General features: G+C 35.1%; 2 protein-coding genes across 3 annotated transcripts in view; one reads left to right on the forward strand and one right to left on the reverse strand.

Moving 5' to 3' along the window:
* Positions 1–94: 94 nt before the first annotated feature.
* LOC120634224 (pyridoxal phosphate homeostasis protein) lies at positions 95–2,181 on the reverse strand. Its single transcript, XM_039904695.1, has 4 exons — positions 1,679–2,181; positions 1,019–1,376; positions 349–590; positions 95–240 (listed from the first exon to the last, which is right to left on the reverse strand). The coding sequence occupies exons 1-4, from the start codon at positions 1,769–1,771 to the stop codon at positions 172–174; spliced, it is 762 nt and encodes a 253-aa protein (XP_039760629.1). The 5' UTR covers positions 1,772–2,181; the 3' UTR covers positions 95–171.
* Positions 2,182–2,615: 434 nt separating this feature from the next.
* Positions 2,616–18,674, forward strand: part of LOC120634128 (huntingtin) — a 35,908-nt gene continuing 19,849 nt past the window's right edge. For both annotated transcript variants that reach the window (XM_039904526.1, XM_039904527.1), the window contains exons 1-17: positions 2,616–2,786; positions 2,854–2,995; positions 4,235–4,356; positions 5,217–5,434; positions 6,053–6,184; positions 6,550–6,683; positions 7,227–7,419; positions 10,114–10,262; positions 10,740–10,883; positions 12,632–12,741; positions 13,763–13,887; positions 14,332–15,152; positions 15,805–16,001; positions 16,617–16,736; positions 17,088–17,343; positions 17,707–17,881; positions 18,366–18,617. In XM_039904526.1, the coding sequence (XP_039760460.1) occupies positions 2,722–2,786; positions 2,854–2,995; positions 4,235–4,356; positions 5,217–5,434; positions 6,053–6,184; positions 6,550–6,683; positions 7,227–7,419; positions 10,114–10,262; positions 10,740–10,883; positions 12,632–12,741; positions 13,763–13,887; positions 14,332–15,152; positions 15,805–16,001; positions 16,617–16,736; positions 17,088–17,343; positions 17,707–17,881; positions 18,366–18,617 (3,355 nt within the window). In that variant the 5' untranslated portion in view covers positions 2,616–2,721. The remainder of the gene's footprint in view (positions 2,787–2,853; positions 2,996–4,234; positions 4,357–5,216; positions 5,435–6,052; positions 6,185–6,549; positions 6,684–7,226; positions 7,420–10,113; positions 10,263–10,739; positions 10,884–12,631; positions 12,742–13,762; positions 13,888–14,331; positions 15,153–15,804; positions 16,002–16,616; positions 16,737–17,087; positions 17,344–17,706; positions 17,882–18,365; positions 18,618–18,674) is intronic.

An 18,674-nucleotide genomic window follows, 5' to 3' on the forward strand; every position in this document is an offset into this window, starting at 1 on the left:
CTCTTATTACAAATAATATTTACTTTGAACCTTTACAGATCATAGAATATTAACAAAATAACTTATACCTATATTAAGATGTTAAATAACTCAAAACATTTTATTTCTCCTCTATATTTAACATTCGAAAAATACATATTTATTTTTATTTATGTTGTTCATACACTGTTACTAGTTTTTCGGTGGTCTGGCTCCAAATATTTTAGAGCCTACACGAACAGTTGTAGCCCCTAATTCAATCTGAAAATAAAAATACTGAGGTAGAAAAAATTGTATTGTTGGAAATTTTAATATAAAATGTGTTTGTATTCAACATTTTGCATTATCATTTATTAAGAAGCCACTTACAGCATGTTCAAAGTCAGTTGACATTCCCATAGATAATTCCACATCATTTATATCCAAATTTAGTTTTTCAGAAACTTCTTGTCTGCACTTAACCAGAGATAAGAAGTCTGGATTAGGACCAAGTGATGTGTCATAATCATACTGACCTATTGTCATCAAACCTTTAAAGTTTAGATCAGTACATTTTTTAATGACATACTCAACAAGGTTTGTGGCTTGAGATGGCTCTACTCCATTCTTAGCTGTAAACAAACAAACACATTATAAAATTATGTACACAATATAATGTAAATCATGCATTCATATAAAAATACCTACCTATTATAAATAACACTGCAGAGAAAATTCACAAATACAAATACATTATGGTTGCAGTTAATGAATAATATTCAATAAACATTTTAAGCCCAGCTAAATCCATGCAAAGCTGTAGTGCAATTGATAATTTCTTAAAATTACACACAGATCTTGCACAATTTACTCTGTGTACTTTTCTCTCTGACTCAGGAACTTTGTCAGGAGCTTTAGACGTTACAATGCACAATTGCTAAGTGAAGTAAACACTTTCTCAGTGCAAAAAGCAAAACTAGAGCAATGAAACTAGTAAATAACAATTGTTTCCAAGCATTGCAATAATGAAATTTTTACTTAAAATAGAAAGAAAAAGTACCTTCTTCGGCACTAGTATTAACTTGTACCATAATGTTCAACTTTTCGTCTGATTTTCTAATCTTCACCCACTGTTTATTGAGGTTATCTGCCAATCTCTCTGAGGCCACTGTCTCTACTATATACAGCCCTGGTGACCCTAGACACTTGTTAATTTTATTAGTTTGTAGGTGTCCAATGAAATGCCATTTTATTTCTTTACATTTCTCAATTATCTGTGGATTGTGAGCCTTTTCAGCTAATTCATTAACATAGTTTTCTCCAAAGTGACGTTGTCCAGCCTCATATGCTTGTATTATTAAAGACACAGGTTTAATTTTAGATACAGCCACTAATTTTGGTGTGACTTGTGGAAGATCCTATAATGAAATAAATAGACATTCGGTAATTACATTCGTCTTACCTCTCAGATCCTGCTGATCCACGAGTGTGAGGTGAAATGAACATAAAAATGCAATGCAAATGCATCCAAATTTTATTACACATCATTTGGATTTATATGTTAGCCTGTCTGGACATATTTTGAAGGTCACACTAGACACCATTGGATTAAGTAGTTCCCCAAAATAATAAATAAGTCCAACTTGACAAAGTACCTATTGGTTACAGAATTACTGATTATTTAATATCTAAGTGGGTCCGATAATTATTAAAAATTTACCTTACTTCTTCGGGCTACAGCACCTTCGATTTGTGCCAAAACTGTTTTTAGTCCATACATAATGTCCCCTTCGTCGGTATTTACATCAGACATTGTAATTTGTGATTCTTTTTATCACTTCAGGTTTATTTTTTCAGTGTTAACTACTGTTGACATTGACGTCTGTTATCATGTGAAGTTTAAAAACCTTGACCTTACTATAACTGGGATAAATATTAACTTCCATTTCATATCTTATTTTAATACAAAATTTAATTTATCTTACTTACTACTACAACAAAATATCATAATACAGATTATAGAAAATCGTAAGTGGAATATTATTTTCGCTAGATTGTATGTATTTCCGAACGCAATCAACAGATTTCCCGAAATAGGCACATTACAGTAATAATAAAATATTGCGGTACCTATGTGATTCATATATTTAAATTCGATGTTAAATGTTTCCATCCTACAGCAATAAGCTCGTGCAAGCGAACGAAAAAAACAGAGCCATAACTACTGCTCAAAAGTTCCTAAGGTTAAGTTAGTGGCTATCCCTAACGAAAACAGCGTTTTTTTTTTTTTAATGCTTTTAAACCACAATTTGTTAGAAATTGTGACTTCTATGTGTTTTTCGTTCGCATATTAGAATGGACCTCTGCTTTAGTGCAGTAGTGCTGCACTAAACAAAATGTAATTGTCTGTTATTTTGTTCGTTTCAGTAATAATGTTAGAAAAAAACAATTGTAAAAATTTCCATTTGTCTCAATATGTGCAACGTTATTTGTAATAAAAAGCATTTAAACGTGAACCAGCGAGCATATTGAACTTTGTAGTGTTTATATTCGCTTTGGTCGAAATCGAGTTTGCTTATTTTGTCGACAAATTATTATTTAGTCTGGTAATAAAAAAAACTAACGTCAACAAACGTCTGAGTGATTGATTTTCCAATTTGTTTACTGCGTTTTCCGCTGCGGAAATTCCGATTGTTTGCTTACGAATTTTCATAACTATGATCCTATTCACTTTTCCATACCTTGGCTGATGTTGAAGCAGTCATGAACGTGTTGGAAAAGGCGGAAAAAGCGTTAGAGTACTTGAAGCACAGTGAAGGGTTAGCAAAGTGAGTTGGTTCGATATATGGTATTACTGTTTTTTTGGTGTTATTTGCAAATAAGATGTTCTTGCAGAGGCCATGAGCTTCAAGCAGCGGCTGGGACCTTGGGTCGGTGTCTGGGAGCGCTAGGCGGTCGACACAACTGTGCGAGACATTATGCAAATTTATTACACTCTGCCATACCGACTTTATTAACTTTGGCGAGCAATGAAAGTGTAAGTATTTAGCGAACTGTAAAATTCACCCGGTTTGGTTGAATAACTAATTATCAAACAGGCCATATTATTGTAGCCAGAAAGATATTATTTTATGAAAAACAGTTTTATTTTACTTTGGTAGCATGTGCTCATTGCATATATTTTTATTTCTATATATTTTTGTACAATTTATCCACATCAGGGATCTTGATTCTCTCTGTACCACCATGCCCAACCACCATACTCTACAGAGTACTACCGCTACCATACTCTGCAGTGGCCCTATAATGGGTTGATTGTATGCAATCACCCCATTATAGGGCCACTCCAGGGCACAGGTGTCCTCTCAGAATAATAAGTAATCAAGTGAACAACAACCGCACACTCGCTTGAGAAAATTGTGGAGATCTCTCAGGCATGTAGGTTTCCTTACAATGTTCATGCAAATGGTAATTAATTGTTTAAAGTTAAAACAAGGAAAAGTTACAGGTCCTAGCTAGGGATCAAAATCTGTGCCCCAAAAGGGGGGCTGATGCTGTTACCACTGAGCTATTTTTTTTAATAAAAATATTGGTAATATTGGAAAAATACAGGAAATTATTTGTGTGTGTATTATGTATATTACAAAAATAATTGACCTCTCAGATTAATCTCAATGTCCAAATCTAAACTTAAAACTTGATGCTTTCAAAAAATTTTTAAGTTAAGGTGAAATTATGATGATAACTTAGTTTGTTTGTAAGTCAAGTTTGACCTACTTGAAAATTGGAAGGCATAAAACCTTTTTATACTAAATTAAAAAGTATCAAAGTTGCATTACTATATGACATAGTTGTGTTATGAAAACCTACAATAATTAATCTCCTAAAGACTGCCATCTATTGTTAATCCAGAGTGGCAATAATACGTATGTACAAATGTATTAAAATGGATCTGGCAGTAGTCCTTTGAAGTTTTTTCACTGTATCCCAAAATATTTCTAGTCTTAAAGTGATCAAAAATAAATATATTGGTTGAACCATTTTTGAGTTTTTTAAGTCACCTGCATCACAATTCATTTTTATATAGATTTATAGATGTTATGTATGTATAATTATATAATCATAACACTCAGTCACTTTAAATTTGGTAGGCTTCTGAGTTGTGGAATAGGGCCAAGGCTTGTAAGTCTTCTATGAGAGTGGAGTTGTCTTTATATATTTTGTTTTGTAATTCATTTACAAATAACCATAATTGGAGTTATTTTTTTTATTGCAGGCTGAGGTTCGGCTTCTGGGAGATGAAGCACTGAACAGAGCAGTAGCTGGGGGCTATACCTTCCACTCCTACAAAACTAATATTCTTTTACAAAACCAAATAGATGTGAACAAAAATGCTAGGTAATTTTTTTATTATAATTTTCTGGGGTTTGCCAGTTGGTAGCACATTGAGCACTGAAGTCATCAGTTTAACCATGGCCCTGGGCCGCTGGCATCCAGCAGCTCCCAGCAACTTGCCTTATGTGCCTCTGTTCACATTGTTGGGGGCCGACCAATGCTGTGTTTACTGGTGCAGGGTTGCTATTCAAGCACCTTAAGACCTCAAGGTCCATCGGTTCTCCAAGCTATGTGCCCTGCCCATTGCCACTTCAGCTTCGCAACTAGCTTAGCTATGTCCTAATTTTTGATTTGATCATGTAGAGATACACCTTGCATTGCTCTCTCTAAAGCCTGCTGAGTGACTCTGAGCCTATGAGGCCCATAGTAAGTGAGCAGTGAAGTAAAATAAATATAATGCTTAGGAATAAATAAAACCTGTGTGTGCAGGTATTTGTGCAAATGATATTCTTCATTATGGATTCTTCTTTAAGTTCTTCTGTCTAGCTTTTTTACAACAAAGTGTGCTATTTGTGGGAGCATGTGCCTGTTAGAGACTAGAGAGACACCAAAATCTTGAGGATAACACGTACAACAGACAGTTCAAGCCAACCAAGTATGGAGACAAGCCCAAAAAAAGAGATGTTGAGGATCTATCTAAGTTATCTACTTTATATTACTAATAAAATTAAAAAATATATATCTTTTGACTATAATTAAATTAAAAAAAGTATGTTTTCCATTTCATTAAGAACTCCAACCTCGTTGTAATTGAGTTTATTTTGGAAAATTCTTTAAATCATTACTATAAAGTTGGTGGGAATCCTAATTAAATATAGTAAAGTTATCTGAACCAAACTCAATAAATTTTGATATCATTCAAGGTGGATTCGAGCAGCTCTCTCTCGCATTTGCATTGGAGACTGCTGGTTACGTCCGGGTGTTGGCAAAATCCGTTATCAAGCACAAACACTGTTTCCAAAGCTAAGTCAAATTGTGCGACAGACAAATGAAATTCAACTTATTGTGGAAGCATTAGATCTTAATTTACCGCGGCTACTAAAAGCTTTGGCAGAATATACCACTGATGAAGAGATATCCGGTATGTACATTATTGATGTTGCGAAGGTTTTGTCTGCATTTTGTCTAATTTTTTTTTTTTACATTTTGTTTTACTGCTTGGTAGAAATATTCAATATTTATTTTTATAACTTGTATCAAAATGTAATTTAACCCTCATTTCGTGCTATCACTACCTGAAATATTGATATAAGTCAATATTTGTGAATTGCTGTGAAATTCGTAATGGGTGTTGGTAACATAATGCTTTTATAACATCACGGTTCTCCGAGAAATCTTTTGCGTTTAACTTCTGCTAAGAAATCTATTCCAAACAAATTCACCAGTTATTTTAAAGAAATATACTCTGACCCACCGAGTCGCGTCGCCATCCAGTGCTTTTTCTTCGAATGTTCTGCTCATAAGGATTGGAGCGTATTAAAGTAAGGTGATGCAAACCGATTTTAATAATCTAAAATATCTTACCAGATATTTTCACTGTCAAAGTAAGAAACAAATAAAGAAAAAACAAATCTTCAGCTTTATTGTCAGTATAGTTTTCAAAGACTAACCTGTCAATGTATATACATAAATAAACTTAAAAAGTCTTGAAGTTTATTTTAGCAATTAGTTTTAATTTATTTATCAATATTTTTCACAGAATTATCAAAAGCCCTCTTAGGACATGTGGAATGCTCGGAGCCAGCAGTAAGGAGGGGTATTGCAAATTGTGTAGCTCATCTGTGTTCACATCGGGAGCCTTTACTCACTAATGTTTTAGCTAGAGTTTATGGTAAGTTTAACATCACATATAAATATAATTCCTGATATAACAGATCAGTTGTATTGGATAGAAGAATTTGTGAAGATAACATCTCCTGCAGGGCTAGCACAGGAAGGAGATAAAAATTATAATTACAAGGGATATAATTAACGTGTCCACCAGCTAGAGGACGGGAACATGGAATAGGAGAAGTTTACCCCCGTTTATTACACATACACATATATTATGTGGATATCATTAATTAAAATTTATCCTTGTAATAATTTTTTTACTGCGTTTTAACGTGAAATTCTCTTGACAAATCCAATGCTCCCCCAGAACTGTGTATATTTGAGAATGAATTTAATTTAAATAGTGTACTAATTTCTCAACAGAAAAATTATGGCCGTCTGCTCAAGAAGACAATGCGTTGGTGGGATGGTTTTGTGTTATCAAAGCGATCTTCCAGATAAACAATATTTCCAAGTTCAAAGAAAATGATTTGTTTAGTGCGCAGGACTATTTGGAGGTATAATAATTTAACATTTTAACTTTTTTTTTGTTATCAAAGTACTAATCTTAAATTTTTTTGTGGTTTAGTAATAAGCTTTAAAAGCAATTAGCTGAAATAAAAAAATAATTACTGAGTTGGCGTTGCCAACTTGTGGTAAGCGGGTTGTATAGGTGGTAAGAAATATATGAGGGGTTGCCAAACTCAAGGTCTACTTGTCGACTACTTTCACCGGATTTATAGCATAGCAGCTTACTTTATACCGTGCGATAAAGCATACTTTCGCAAGCTCTTATTTGAATGGCGTTGGTGTCGTCGAATGGATACGCAAAGGCCAATTTCCCATTCCTGAAGAATTTTGTAAAAAAATTATCTTTATTAGTGATTTATATTCATTATCTACTCTGAAGTCTAAAAAATTAATACTTTTTATTCATTAGCTCACAGGAATATTCGAAAGACCTTTCTTTAACTTTTAATTACTTGTTATTTAGTACTTGTATAAATTTAGTTATACAACTGCAATGTTTTTTATTGGGTTTTTACTACTTTTTTTTCCAGCTTTACCAACTTTGTATTCACTATATAGAGCAGACAACTACCGAGCACAATATACAAAATACGGTAATGGAATGTCTATCCGTACTTTTGTCGCAAGCCAAAGATGAGTACAAACGTGCGTTATTAGAAAAAAATCCGAGAGCAGTTTGCCTTGATGATAGGAGGAGCGAGAAGGGACACCGGAGAAATATAAGTAAGTTAGCTAGCCCATCTATTTGCTTGTATTGCATCGTTTAAAATTTTTCATCAATTTTTGACGACCTCCCTGGCGCAGCGGTGAGAGCTGTGAATTTAAGTTGGAGTTCCCGGGATAGATTTCCGGCAGGGGCAGTTTGGGAATTTTCAATTTCTGATTTTTCCTTGTCTGGTCTGGTGGGAGGCTTTGGCCGTGGCTAGTTTTAGTGTTCCGGTGCCATGCCGAGTAGAAATCTATAAGGGCTATGAGTACCATACTCCCCAACAGGATAGCCCGCTACCATGTTAGACTGAATCATCACTTACCACCAGGTGTGATTGTAGTCCAGGGCTAACTTGTAGTGGAATAAAAAAAAACTTCAATAATATTTTTTGTAAAACGTGCTTTTATTTTATTCTCAGCAAACCATTTTATATCATACTTATAACATGCGGGTACATAAAAAATAATTAGTCCGCCATATTGGATTTAGATAATGTAATTGCTCCCAAATTCTGGATGTCTGGTATTTTTCTACTACCTGTTACATGGTTTCATCCGTGCACTTGCAAATAAATATGGAACCAGTTCTTGGACGTAGTTTAGCCGAAATGATTCAACTCACTGAAAGTTACTTTTGAGTAATTGACAATATATAATTTTATCAAAAGTTTCGTTAGCAAACTGACGACCGATTGGCGCAGTGGGCAGCGACCCTACTGTCTGAATCCAAGGCCGTGGGTTCGATTCCCACAACTGGAAAATGTTTCTGTTATGAACATGGGTTTTTCAGTGTCTGGGTGTTTATCTGTATTTTATAATTATTTATGTATATTATTTATAAAATTATTCATCAGCCATCTTAGTACCTATAACACAAGCTACGCTTACTTTGGAGCTAGATGGCGATGTGTGTTTTGTCGTAGTATATTTATTATTTATTTATTTATTTATTAAATATATATTTTTTAGTTTGTGCTATGGGCACTAAGATAACTGATGAATATTTATGAATAGTATGCATGCAGTGGCGTGCATAGCCCTTGGACCCAGGGTATGCACAAGGTGTTCAGCACAAACATAAAGTAAAATTTATATTTTAGATATGTCGGTTTATATTCAAATTACTTTACGAAAGTTATATTTTTGATTGATTTAATACTATCGTCTATCTACTGCTAATTGAATAAAAGTACATACCCTGATTTACGTCACAAAATTATGACACACCATTCGGCAGCATTTTCTAAGCACACTGAAGATGATAATATTTTTTTCCATGTTTTTAGCGTCTTGATGAAAATTATTAATATCACAATATCCTTTATCATTTCAAACTTTACGTATATTGGACAATAAAACAAAAGGAAAGCAAAATAATCGATTGGTGTGTACAAAGCCGCTTAGTCAAGAATAGTTTTCGTAATATTTATTATTACACATACGTTTTACTTTATCACCTTTTTTTGTGGATATTTGTAACATTGGTACACACCTTCCTTTGCGAATGATTTCTAATTTTACGATAAAGGGATAGAAATTAAAGTTGTCTCTAAGTACTTTTTCCAGGCACACTGAACCCAAACAAATACCGCACGAATATGCTTTCATTATAAAATGAATGAATAAACTATAAAATAACGTTAACACATTAAACTATCACTACTCAAACTTTTATAAGTTGCTGAATTTATGCACTTTAACCGTTTATTTATCACCAACGCCATAGAGCAGCATCGAAGGTAAACAATAATGGCGATTGAATATGCTAATGATAATATTGCAATCGAAATTAGTCAAAATATGTCTTTAATTTTTTTGTAAGTACGTTTATGGGTACGAACGCTATTTTATTTTGATATGTCAACAATAAATAGAAACAATATTTATTGTTAACTTTCTCACTTTCCAATAATTCCTGGAATACTTTTCATAAAAAAATCAAACACGTAATTGATTATCCACTTCCGTAAGCAGTGCTTATAGACACCTATACATAGAGAATTTATGAATGAAACTGTTCACACAAGACCGATGCTAATCTTGTAAGTACAAGCGCACGATTATAACATTACACGACACACACTACTAACTTGCACGCACACATCTAGCAGAACGATTCTTTCTTTGGGCGTGCTTATTTTATTTGATATTTCTATGCAACAGTAGATGGCGTCATATGTCGAGTGATTCATAATAATTGATTTACCCTGCAATCGATAACATGAGATTTAAATGATAATATAGGTATTTTTACGTGTTTTAAAAGGTAAATGTTTAGCATTTACGGTTAAAAATTAAAATACGAAGTAGAAATTTTTATTTTATAAGCTATACCTACGCCTCGCGCGCGCTGGTTGCGCTGTCGCCTGTCTAGCGACAATTGACCTAGAAGTTTGGCCGCTCATTACTAGATGGCGCTTTCATATATTTTTTACTTAGTGTTTTTTTAATTACAAAATTTTAATGGTCCTATCTGAAGGTTCTTTAAGACCCTGAGGGTAGGGTATGCACTGCTTATTTGCATATATGCAATGCACGCCACTGTATGCATGACTACTTATAATATATAGATGAACGCCGAGTAATTATCATCACACAAACGTTTTCTAGTTGTGGAAATAAAACTCACAGCCTTGGACTCTGAAAGCAGAGTCCCCTACCCACTGCGCTAGTCGGCCTTGTCTATTCATTGTTTTTTCTATATTTAAGGCTACACAAGTGCTATATCGTCTAAGACAGTTGCTAGCATGCCCATAGATGTCAGAGATACTGAAATTACATTTAGCGGTGCTTTACAATTGGGCAGTTTGCTTCAGTTGAATTCGGAATGCGGCAGCATGGACGAATTGGCAATACAGGTAATTATACAAAGTATTTTTTATTTATTTGTATCAAAGTATTTTTTTTTATAAGCTGTGGGTAAGGTAAAGCAGTCACCACTGACTTTTCGCAGTTATGTGCGTTTTTAATTGAAGCATTTTTAAATATCAATTGCTTCAACGGTGAAGGAAAACATCGTGAGGATTTTTCCATAGTGTTCTCAACAGCGTGTGAAGTCTACCAATCCGCACTGGGCCAGCACGGTGGACTACGGCCTAAACTTTCTTGTTGAGGGGTCACCCGTGCCCACTTGTGGGCCGTTAATGGGTTACATATTTCACGTTTTTAAATATACACAATAACATAAACCGATATGCACGTCAATTACAAGTGCCTTTGTCTATGCTATTGACAAAGCGTGATGTAAACTTAATTTGTCAAAAAATAAATAATTAACACGTTGATAATGGATATTATACGATTTATGGTAATAAAATGGGTGCTTATTTCTTAAGACCCCAGATTCACCAGAAAGCGATTTAGAAATACACATGACGGACGCCGAACAACTGTCCAGGGATTTGTCGGAAAAGTTGCAAGAGTACGAGGACGATGTTACGGACGATGAAGGTATTATCACCCGTGAAGGTGGATTGAAGGTAAGAATCACCATGCTTATTTGCAAGCATTGACGGCCGATTGGCGCAGTTTGCAGCGACCCTGCTTTCTGAGTTCAAGGCCGTGGGTTCGATTCCCACAACTGAAAAATGTTTGTGTGATGAGCATGAATGTTTTTCAGTGGCTGGGTTTATATGTATATTATAAGTATTTATGTATATTATTCATAAAAAAAATATTCATTTCAGTACCCATAACACAAGGTACGCTTACTTTGGGGTTAGGTGGCGATTTGTGCGTTGTCGTAGTATATATATATATATATGTATATATATATTGTTGCAATGCTGTGACGGTATAATTACAGGCGCATGAATCGTAACACCTTAGCCTAAGGTTGAACGACTCAGGTGGACACGACATCGTCATGCAAAGATGTCTTCCTTGCATGTACTGCGAATTGTTGCTCTGTTTATAAGCGATGGTTTTACCACTTATTTATTTATTATTTATTTATTAAACTCTTTATTTGTATACCACAACATTAACATATATAAAATATAATAAAAACAGAAACATATCGAAAGAAGTAGAATACCAAAGGCGGCCTTATCGCTTCATAGCGATCTCTGCCAGGCAACATTTAAACCAGGCAAACTGACAATCAGGTGTGCCATCTGCTCGGTCGGAAATTTTTTTTTACACAAAAAACCACTACCACGGAACCACTTAAATCGGATAAATTAATTTTACTTCAATAAAAAAAAAAACCTGCTAGGTTTGTTGTTGGCGCTTCTTAGACCAGGGCGCGTATGGAACCCTCGTAACTTTAGCTTGAAGTTGGCGAACGTAGTTATCACCATATTATTACAATTATTATGCAAACAAATGTGTAAGAACGCTTCATTAGTGCCTGCGTGTATAGGCAGTGGCGTGCATAGAGGGTATGCACAGGGTATGCAGATGATATTAAATGAAGAAAATCCCCAGTACGAGTTATAAATACTTAAGGAATGGCTTTTCATAACTCTTACTATGCCTATCCTTAAGTTTTTTATAACTCTTACTGGAGATTTTCTTCATTTTATATCATCTGCATACCCTCTATGCACGCCACTGGCGATAGGCCTACGTGAATAAAGAATTTTTGAAATTGAATTTTGATTTTTACCTTTACGAAAAATAATAGTACAAGATAGTTGGTCGGAAGTCAATACAGACACAAATTATGGCCCACCTGATGGCCAGTGCAAAACTATCGTCTATAAACAGAGCAACACTTCACAGCAAATGCAAGAAACACGTCTTGCAACGTCCCGCACTGTGTCCATTCAGGCGTAGGTGTCAAGGCCTCATATACCTGTAATAACGCCCGCAACGACACTCTTCACGCCGGAACACAGCAGTAGTAATTTCCCGGACGAGATCTGTCACAAAAAGCACTATTACTTGACAACTCAGGCAAGAATGTATAGACAAGTTAAGCAAGAATTAATAGAAAACTTGGGCAACATATAGCGTATGAGTCGGACAGTAGCCTGAGACAGTTTTCGTACCATAGCATATAGCTCTTTACTTATACATTTATGAAAACCATTCTGACCAAATAATAACTAAGAGATTAGTAAAAGGTTAACTCTTACGAATCTCTAAGTGTTTGAAATCAGATGGCAATTGATCCAATTGTTTATCTTTATCCGATACCTCGATGAAAAGATGGTATTTTATATTTTAGAAATACTGGAATGAATGTAGTGTAACTTGGTGGACAAACATATGTTATTTTCAGATAAATATAGGAACCAATTCCGATGACGACGTGAGGCTAAAATACTGTTCGAGATTGCTCGTTTCCAAGTTCCTTTTAACCGGAAATAAAGGAGGAATCATCTCAGATAGGTAAGTACAGGTTTTACTGAATCTAATTGTTCGTAGCCTATGTTACTTCTTGCAAAAAATAGCTTTCTAATTGTGAAATAGTTATTAGTTATTATTTATGTAACTGTTGTTTAATACCTTATTATCAATTACAAACATACATCTACGATTTAATATAACAAAATCTGAAACAGTTTGTTACTGCTAACATTAAAACAGCCAGTCCTAGTAACCATATACAATCCATTAATTCATACTCAATATACCAATTAACTAAGTATTTTTGAAAGAATTATCTATTGCAGTAGTTATTAACATTTGGTATAGTCCAATTCCTCCTTTTCGGAGTTATTTGCGTTTTGATTTAAGCAATTAAATATCACTTGCTGTAACGGTGAAGGAAAACATCGTGAGGAAAACTGCATGCATGAACGTTCTCAGAGACGTGTTAGTTCCGCACTTGGACAGCTTGGTGGACTGCGGTCTAAACCTTCTCTCTCTCTGACCGTTCTCTCTCTCACCGTTCTCATTCTGAGAGCTGACCCGAGTTCTTTATTGGGCCGTTAATGGGTTGATGGGAGTCCTCACTTTGTACTGACTTCCTCTTCTTTTTGGGTCAATGGCTTTTGTCATGACTGCACGGCACAATTTAATTCATCAATGTCGCTTAGGTAGCTTGAAGAAAACATAAAGGAGGTGGATAGGTTTTTCTTGAGCCTTTTTTTGTACTGGAGATTTTCTTCATTTTATATCACCTGCATACCCTGTGCACACCCTCTATGCACGCGACTGCTTCCGAGTTAGATTTGTATTACAATAGCAGGGTTATGTTGAGGGACAGATAATGTTTCCCTTACTTATGATAGGATATTCTGTCTATTTGATTGATTTTTGACGTTAAGCTGGAACAAATTAGCTTTTTCCCCGGTCCAAAAAGGTTCCCAGCTCGTAGGTGAGAACTTTTCCTCGGACACTCATTGCATACATCGAGTGAGTTTATCGTGGATCGAAGATACTTTATCCGTAATGTTATAATTTTTAGGAACGTAAGGGTATCGGTGAAATCCTCAGCACTATCTTGTATATCGATCATCATGCAGTTATATCCTCAGGCCGCTACGTTGTATTTGGACAAGGAGGCCGATCTCAAATTCCAAAATTATTCCGGTATGTAAATTTAGCCATTCTTCCTACAGTGAACATCGTGTAAAAGGTCCTTTGTACTTTCAATTTTTTCCACTTGACACTGGACTTGCAGCAGTGCTTTTATTAAAAATCGCCGTAAAACATTAAAAACCTTAATTATTTTGAAGTATACTGTAGAATTAAAAGTAAAAGCCTTTTCAAAGTAAATACATACGAAGGAGCTTGATATACCTATGTTTTTATGTTCGCGGAATGGGTGAGAAGAAGTGGAAATAAAAAAAACAAATTTTCATTATATCCTTTTCATTATTCACATGCAGGACGGATACCTCTTTCAGATCTTCCGATTAATTTAAATAGGGTATATTTATAACATAACAAAAAAATAATAACTAAAACCTTCGCGTATCTTCAAAGCAGTAAATATAAATCTAGCTAAAACATAATTGAATATCGTTATTTTAGGGTCATCAGAAGGCACCGACACAAATCCTGATCACATCAATGAATTCATTATAGAAAGGAACGTTTGCTTCCAAGAATCCATAACGGAATCTCTTAGCCAGGAATATCTGAATCCTAGCACGGACAGCCCGTCACAACAATTATTAAAAAAAGATAGCAAATCTTTAGAAAAATCCACGGACAGCGAGCAAAAAAATTCAAGTTCTAAAGATATACAAAGTAACATTTTGGATAGCAAAGCGTTTGCCAAAGATTTAGTAGCGAGCGGTTTGAGTGCCGACAGTACAAACCCTAATATGACGAATAGTAATTTCACCACTAATTCTAATATGACTGGTAGTAATGACCATATTTCCACTGGATATCCAATGTCTAGTAGTGGGGACATTCTATCTTCCAGCATAGATTTAGATATGAAATTTGACCATTTTGGAGAATCAACAATCAATATGGACACTACTGCAGATAATATGGACACATCTAAAGACGAAAAAAGAGTTCGGAAAGAGCTGAAACGTATGGAAGAAGTTGCGTGTGTCTCTGGCAAAGATATTCCACCTGATACAGATGTACGCACGACTGAAAATACAGATAAAAATGAGAATTTTGAATACCAACACATGTCGGATTTATTTCTGTTGCTGGAGAGTCATAATGATCCACAAATTAGGGGCTTAGCGAGGGTTTGTATTGGAAATTATTTGGTTGCTGCGTTAGATTTGGCGCATGGCGATTATAATCGATGGAGAAACTATAGTTTGTTACCAAAGGAAGTTAGTGCAAATTTTGGTATTGAGAAGTTAATAGAAATTTTATTGAAGGTAAATACTTGGTTTCTGGGATAAAATTCTATTTATTTACTACTTAGCCATAGCAGAATACTTTCTAAAACCTTTTATTTTGTTTGAGATATTTTATTATTTTTAGAGCTTTTTTATGCGACATGCGTAAAGCAACAAGCCCACCATTGGTGGTGGGTCTTTGCTCAAAAACCGTCTCTACTATGAGAGAGTCGCTCAGCAGTGGTACGTTAAAAGGCTGCGGGCGATGATGATGATAATGACAGTAACATTTTTTTGAGCTGCATTCCTAGTCTACTTTTTAAAACTCTTTTTCGATTCTCTCACGAAATTTCTGTGTTTTCTTTGTCTAGTTATGGTATGAACAATACTATTTTTATAACTGGAAAATGTTTGAGTGATAAACATGAATGTTTTTCAGCGTCTGGGTCTTTATCTGTATATTATAAATATTTATGTTTATTATTAATAAAATAATCATCAGTCATCTTAGTACGTAAGCTACGTTTACTTTGGGGCTAGATGGCGATGTGTGTCAATACACACAGTATATTTTTTTATTTATTATCATTGAAATGTTATTTGCCAGCTATTTGTTACTTCGGAGTTGGCGGATATTGCTCTCCATAACCTCGTGTATGATAATTTAACTTTGACTACGGTTTATTCTCAGGGCTTAGCCGACGAGATCCACTCCTCAGTGAATCACACGTTAACCGCACTGATAACTTTATCAGCAGCATTGTGTAATAGTGTCCACTGGTGCATTATCAACGATGCTTTGAACTCGCTGATCAGTGTGATGAACAACAGCTATTGGCTAGTTAGAGTAAATCTAGCTAGACTTTACGAATCTTTGCCGTATTCGAAGTAAGTATTTCTCAATAACGGTTTAGTAATTTTAAGTATCTAATCAAAGTTACCTACTTTCTCCTTCAAATGAGCGTTCTAGGAGGAAGGACTCTCGGATTTCAGACCAAAGTATGCCCGTTAAGCTGTGCTAGTTTAACGGGCATAGTTTTTTAAGTTTTATATTGTTGGTGGCTTCAATGTACGTGATCAAATCAGAAATGAGGAGATCCGTAGAAGAACTAGACTTAGCTCAACGAGTCGCGAAGCTGAAGTGGCAATGGGCGGGGCACATAGCTCTAAGAACCGATGGACGTTGGGGTTCCAAGGTGTTGGAGTGGCGACCCCGCACCGGTGAACGCAGCGTTTGTCGACCCCCAACCAGATGGACAGACGACATCAAACGAGTCTCGGGAAGCTGCTGGATACAACCGGCCCAGAATCCTGGAGTTTGGAACGCCCTAGAAAAGACTTATGTCCAACACTGGACTTCAATCGGTTGATTTGATGACGATGATGATTTAATAATATAGATTAAATGAAGTATCTCTTTAAAGTTAATCTGCAACAGAATTTTAATAAAATAAGTCACTCTGCGTTGAAAATTCACCAAACATAAGAATTCGCTTCTTGCAGACTTTTTACGTTACATCCGGAATATTATGCTCGAGCTAGACTGATAATGGACGCACTACTTCATTTGTTAGCGGATCAGGATCAAAAGGTTCGCACGGCAGCTGCCCAAGCGATTTCAAGGTACGTATGTTTTTAAAGTAGCTACATGGCTAAGAGGAACGAACCCATTATAAAATGTTTTATTTCCCTACAAGTTAGCCTTTAGCTGCAATCTCAGCTGGTAGTAGTAGTGATTCCACTTGTATTACTTAGCAACGATTTTGTTTAAAAAAAACTGTAAACTTTTTATGAAATATTATAGTAGAAATATATAGTAGTATATCCGAGTATACGGATTGAAGTAATTATAAAGTACACCATACAGATTCTCCTGCTGTTCGCGGAGTATAGCAAATTAAGCTTAATTTTTATAATAAATTATGGATTTCCGCAAAGTAACGCCTGCTTCTATCCAATATGTAAACTTTTTAGCATAGTACCAAAGATCTATCCACCAAGACGCGCAACGCCAGTATCAATGATGACCAATATATCAAAAGAGCACATACAATTTTTTAATTTCGATTCGCACCACTTATCTCTGGAATTAGTGAGAGAGATCTATTTCTACAACGATTTGCCTGAGCAGTTAAAGAAAGGCTTAACATTGGAATGTAAGGACAGTCTTATGACGATAGTTGGTGATTTGGTCAGGAGAATGATGGCATCTGATTGCAAGCATTATTCGGTAAGTTACTTTTTGTATAATGTTCTTTTTTGATTACTGCGTTTACCTATTATAATTTTATTTATTTATTTTCCACTAACGACTAGCATAACATATACTCCTACATTGCACACATACACACATGCACTGATTCAGTCACACACATACACACACGCATACGCACATACGCACACCCATATACACACATATACACATACAGAAACAAAATAAACCCCTGGTACCTTATTAAATAACCTTGGAATACTTGTTTTTTGTCAAACTTCAACTGACAGCATCTTTCAAATATCAGAGCGTGACTAAATACTGAAAAACTATTCCGACGTTCTGCCACGTTTATTAATGATGCCCTCGTTAATCCAATAGCAAGGTCTCCTTGAAACACTCAGAATGATATGCTGTCGATGGTCCCCCTGGAAGCATATAGAAGCATACTCTGACCAGGGAATTTTGAGCTATTGCTTAGATAATCTGGACTATTGCAATGGTGTTGTTAGCGTTCGGACTACGCTGTTAGATATATGCAGATTGGTTTATCCAGGTAAATATTATATATTTTATTCAAACTGTTTTTATAGTTTTTCCTACTGAAAAGCGTTTCTTTATTTCTGACAAAAGGTATCATTTTTGTAAAATGTATCTACACAATTCCTACTTATGACAAAATTTCGGTAGTTAAATGACTGGTTGTTTTGTATATTTTGTACTTGCACCTATTACCTAATTGTCACAGTTTAGATTTATAATCTAGATTCGGCCCTATTTTAGTATTAAGATAAACCCAAAAATATTTTTTATGATACAAATAACCAAAATAAATTAATGTCGTAATGCACTATCGTAATCGCAACAATTTAATCGATATTGGTGTTGATTCTGTCACACATATTATGACCAAACTATATTGACAGGCTTTTCCATTTGTAATAACGGTGACACTTCTTTAAGAGTTGTCAACTTAGTTTAAAGATCTGTGTACAACAGAATCGGCACCATTAGTAAAACAATTTATTTTTAAATTAAAGTGGAAATCCACAACATAATGCGCCACAGAACAACAAATCGTGACATCTTTGAGCGTGATACTCAGGAGTTGAAAGAAAAATGGCATCACTTGGAAAATCAAAAGGTTGCTAGCTTAGCGGAGAAATTCTTGCAAGTGACCTTGAAAATGTTGAACGTTTTGGTGCATCTGATAGAGGATGTCAACCCTAATGTGCATTTACATAGAAGTGGTATAGCTTTGCCGGGTAGCCCGGTTAGAAGAAAAACACAAGGTAAGGCAAATCTTATCAGTAAGCTAATTTTCATCTTAGTTGACTAAATTTTCGAAA

The sequence above is a fragment of the Pararge aegeria genome, chromosome 23, assembly GCF_905163445.1.
Source record: "Pararge aegeria chromosome 23, ilParAegt1.1, whole genome shotgun sequence".
Taxonomy (NCBI): Eukaryota; Metazoa; Arthropoda; class Insecta; order Lepidoptera; family Nymphalidae; genus Pararge; species Pararge aegeria.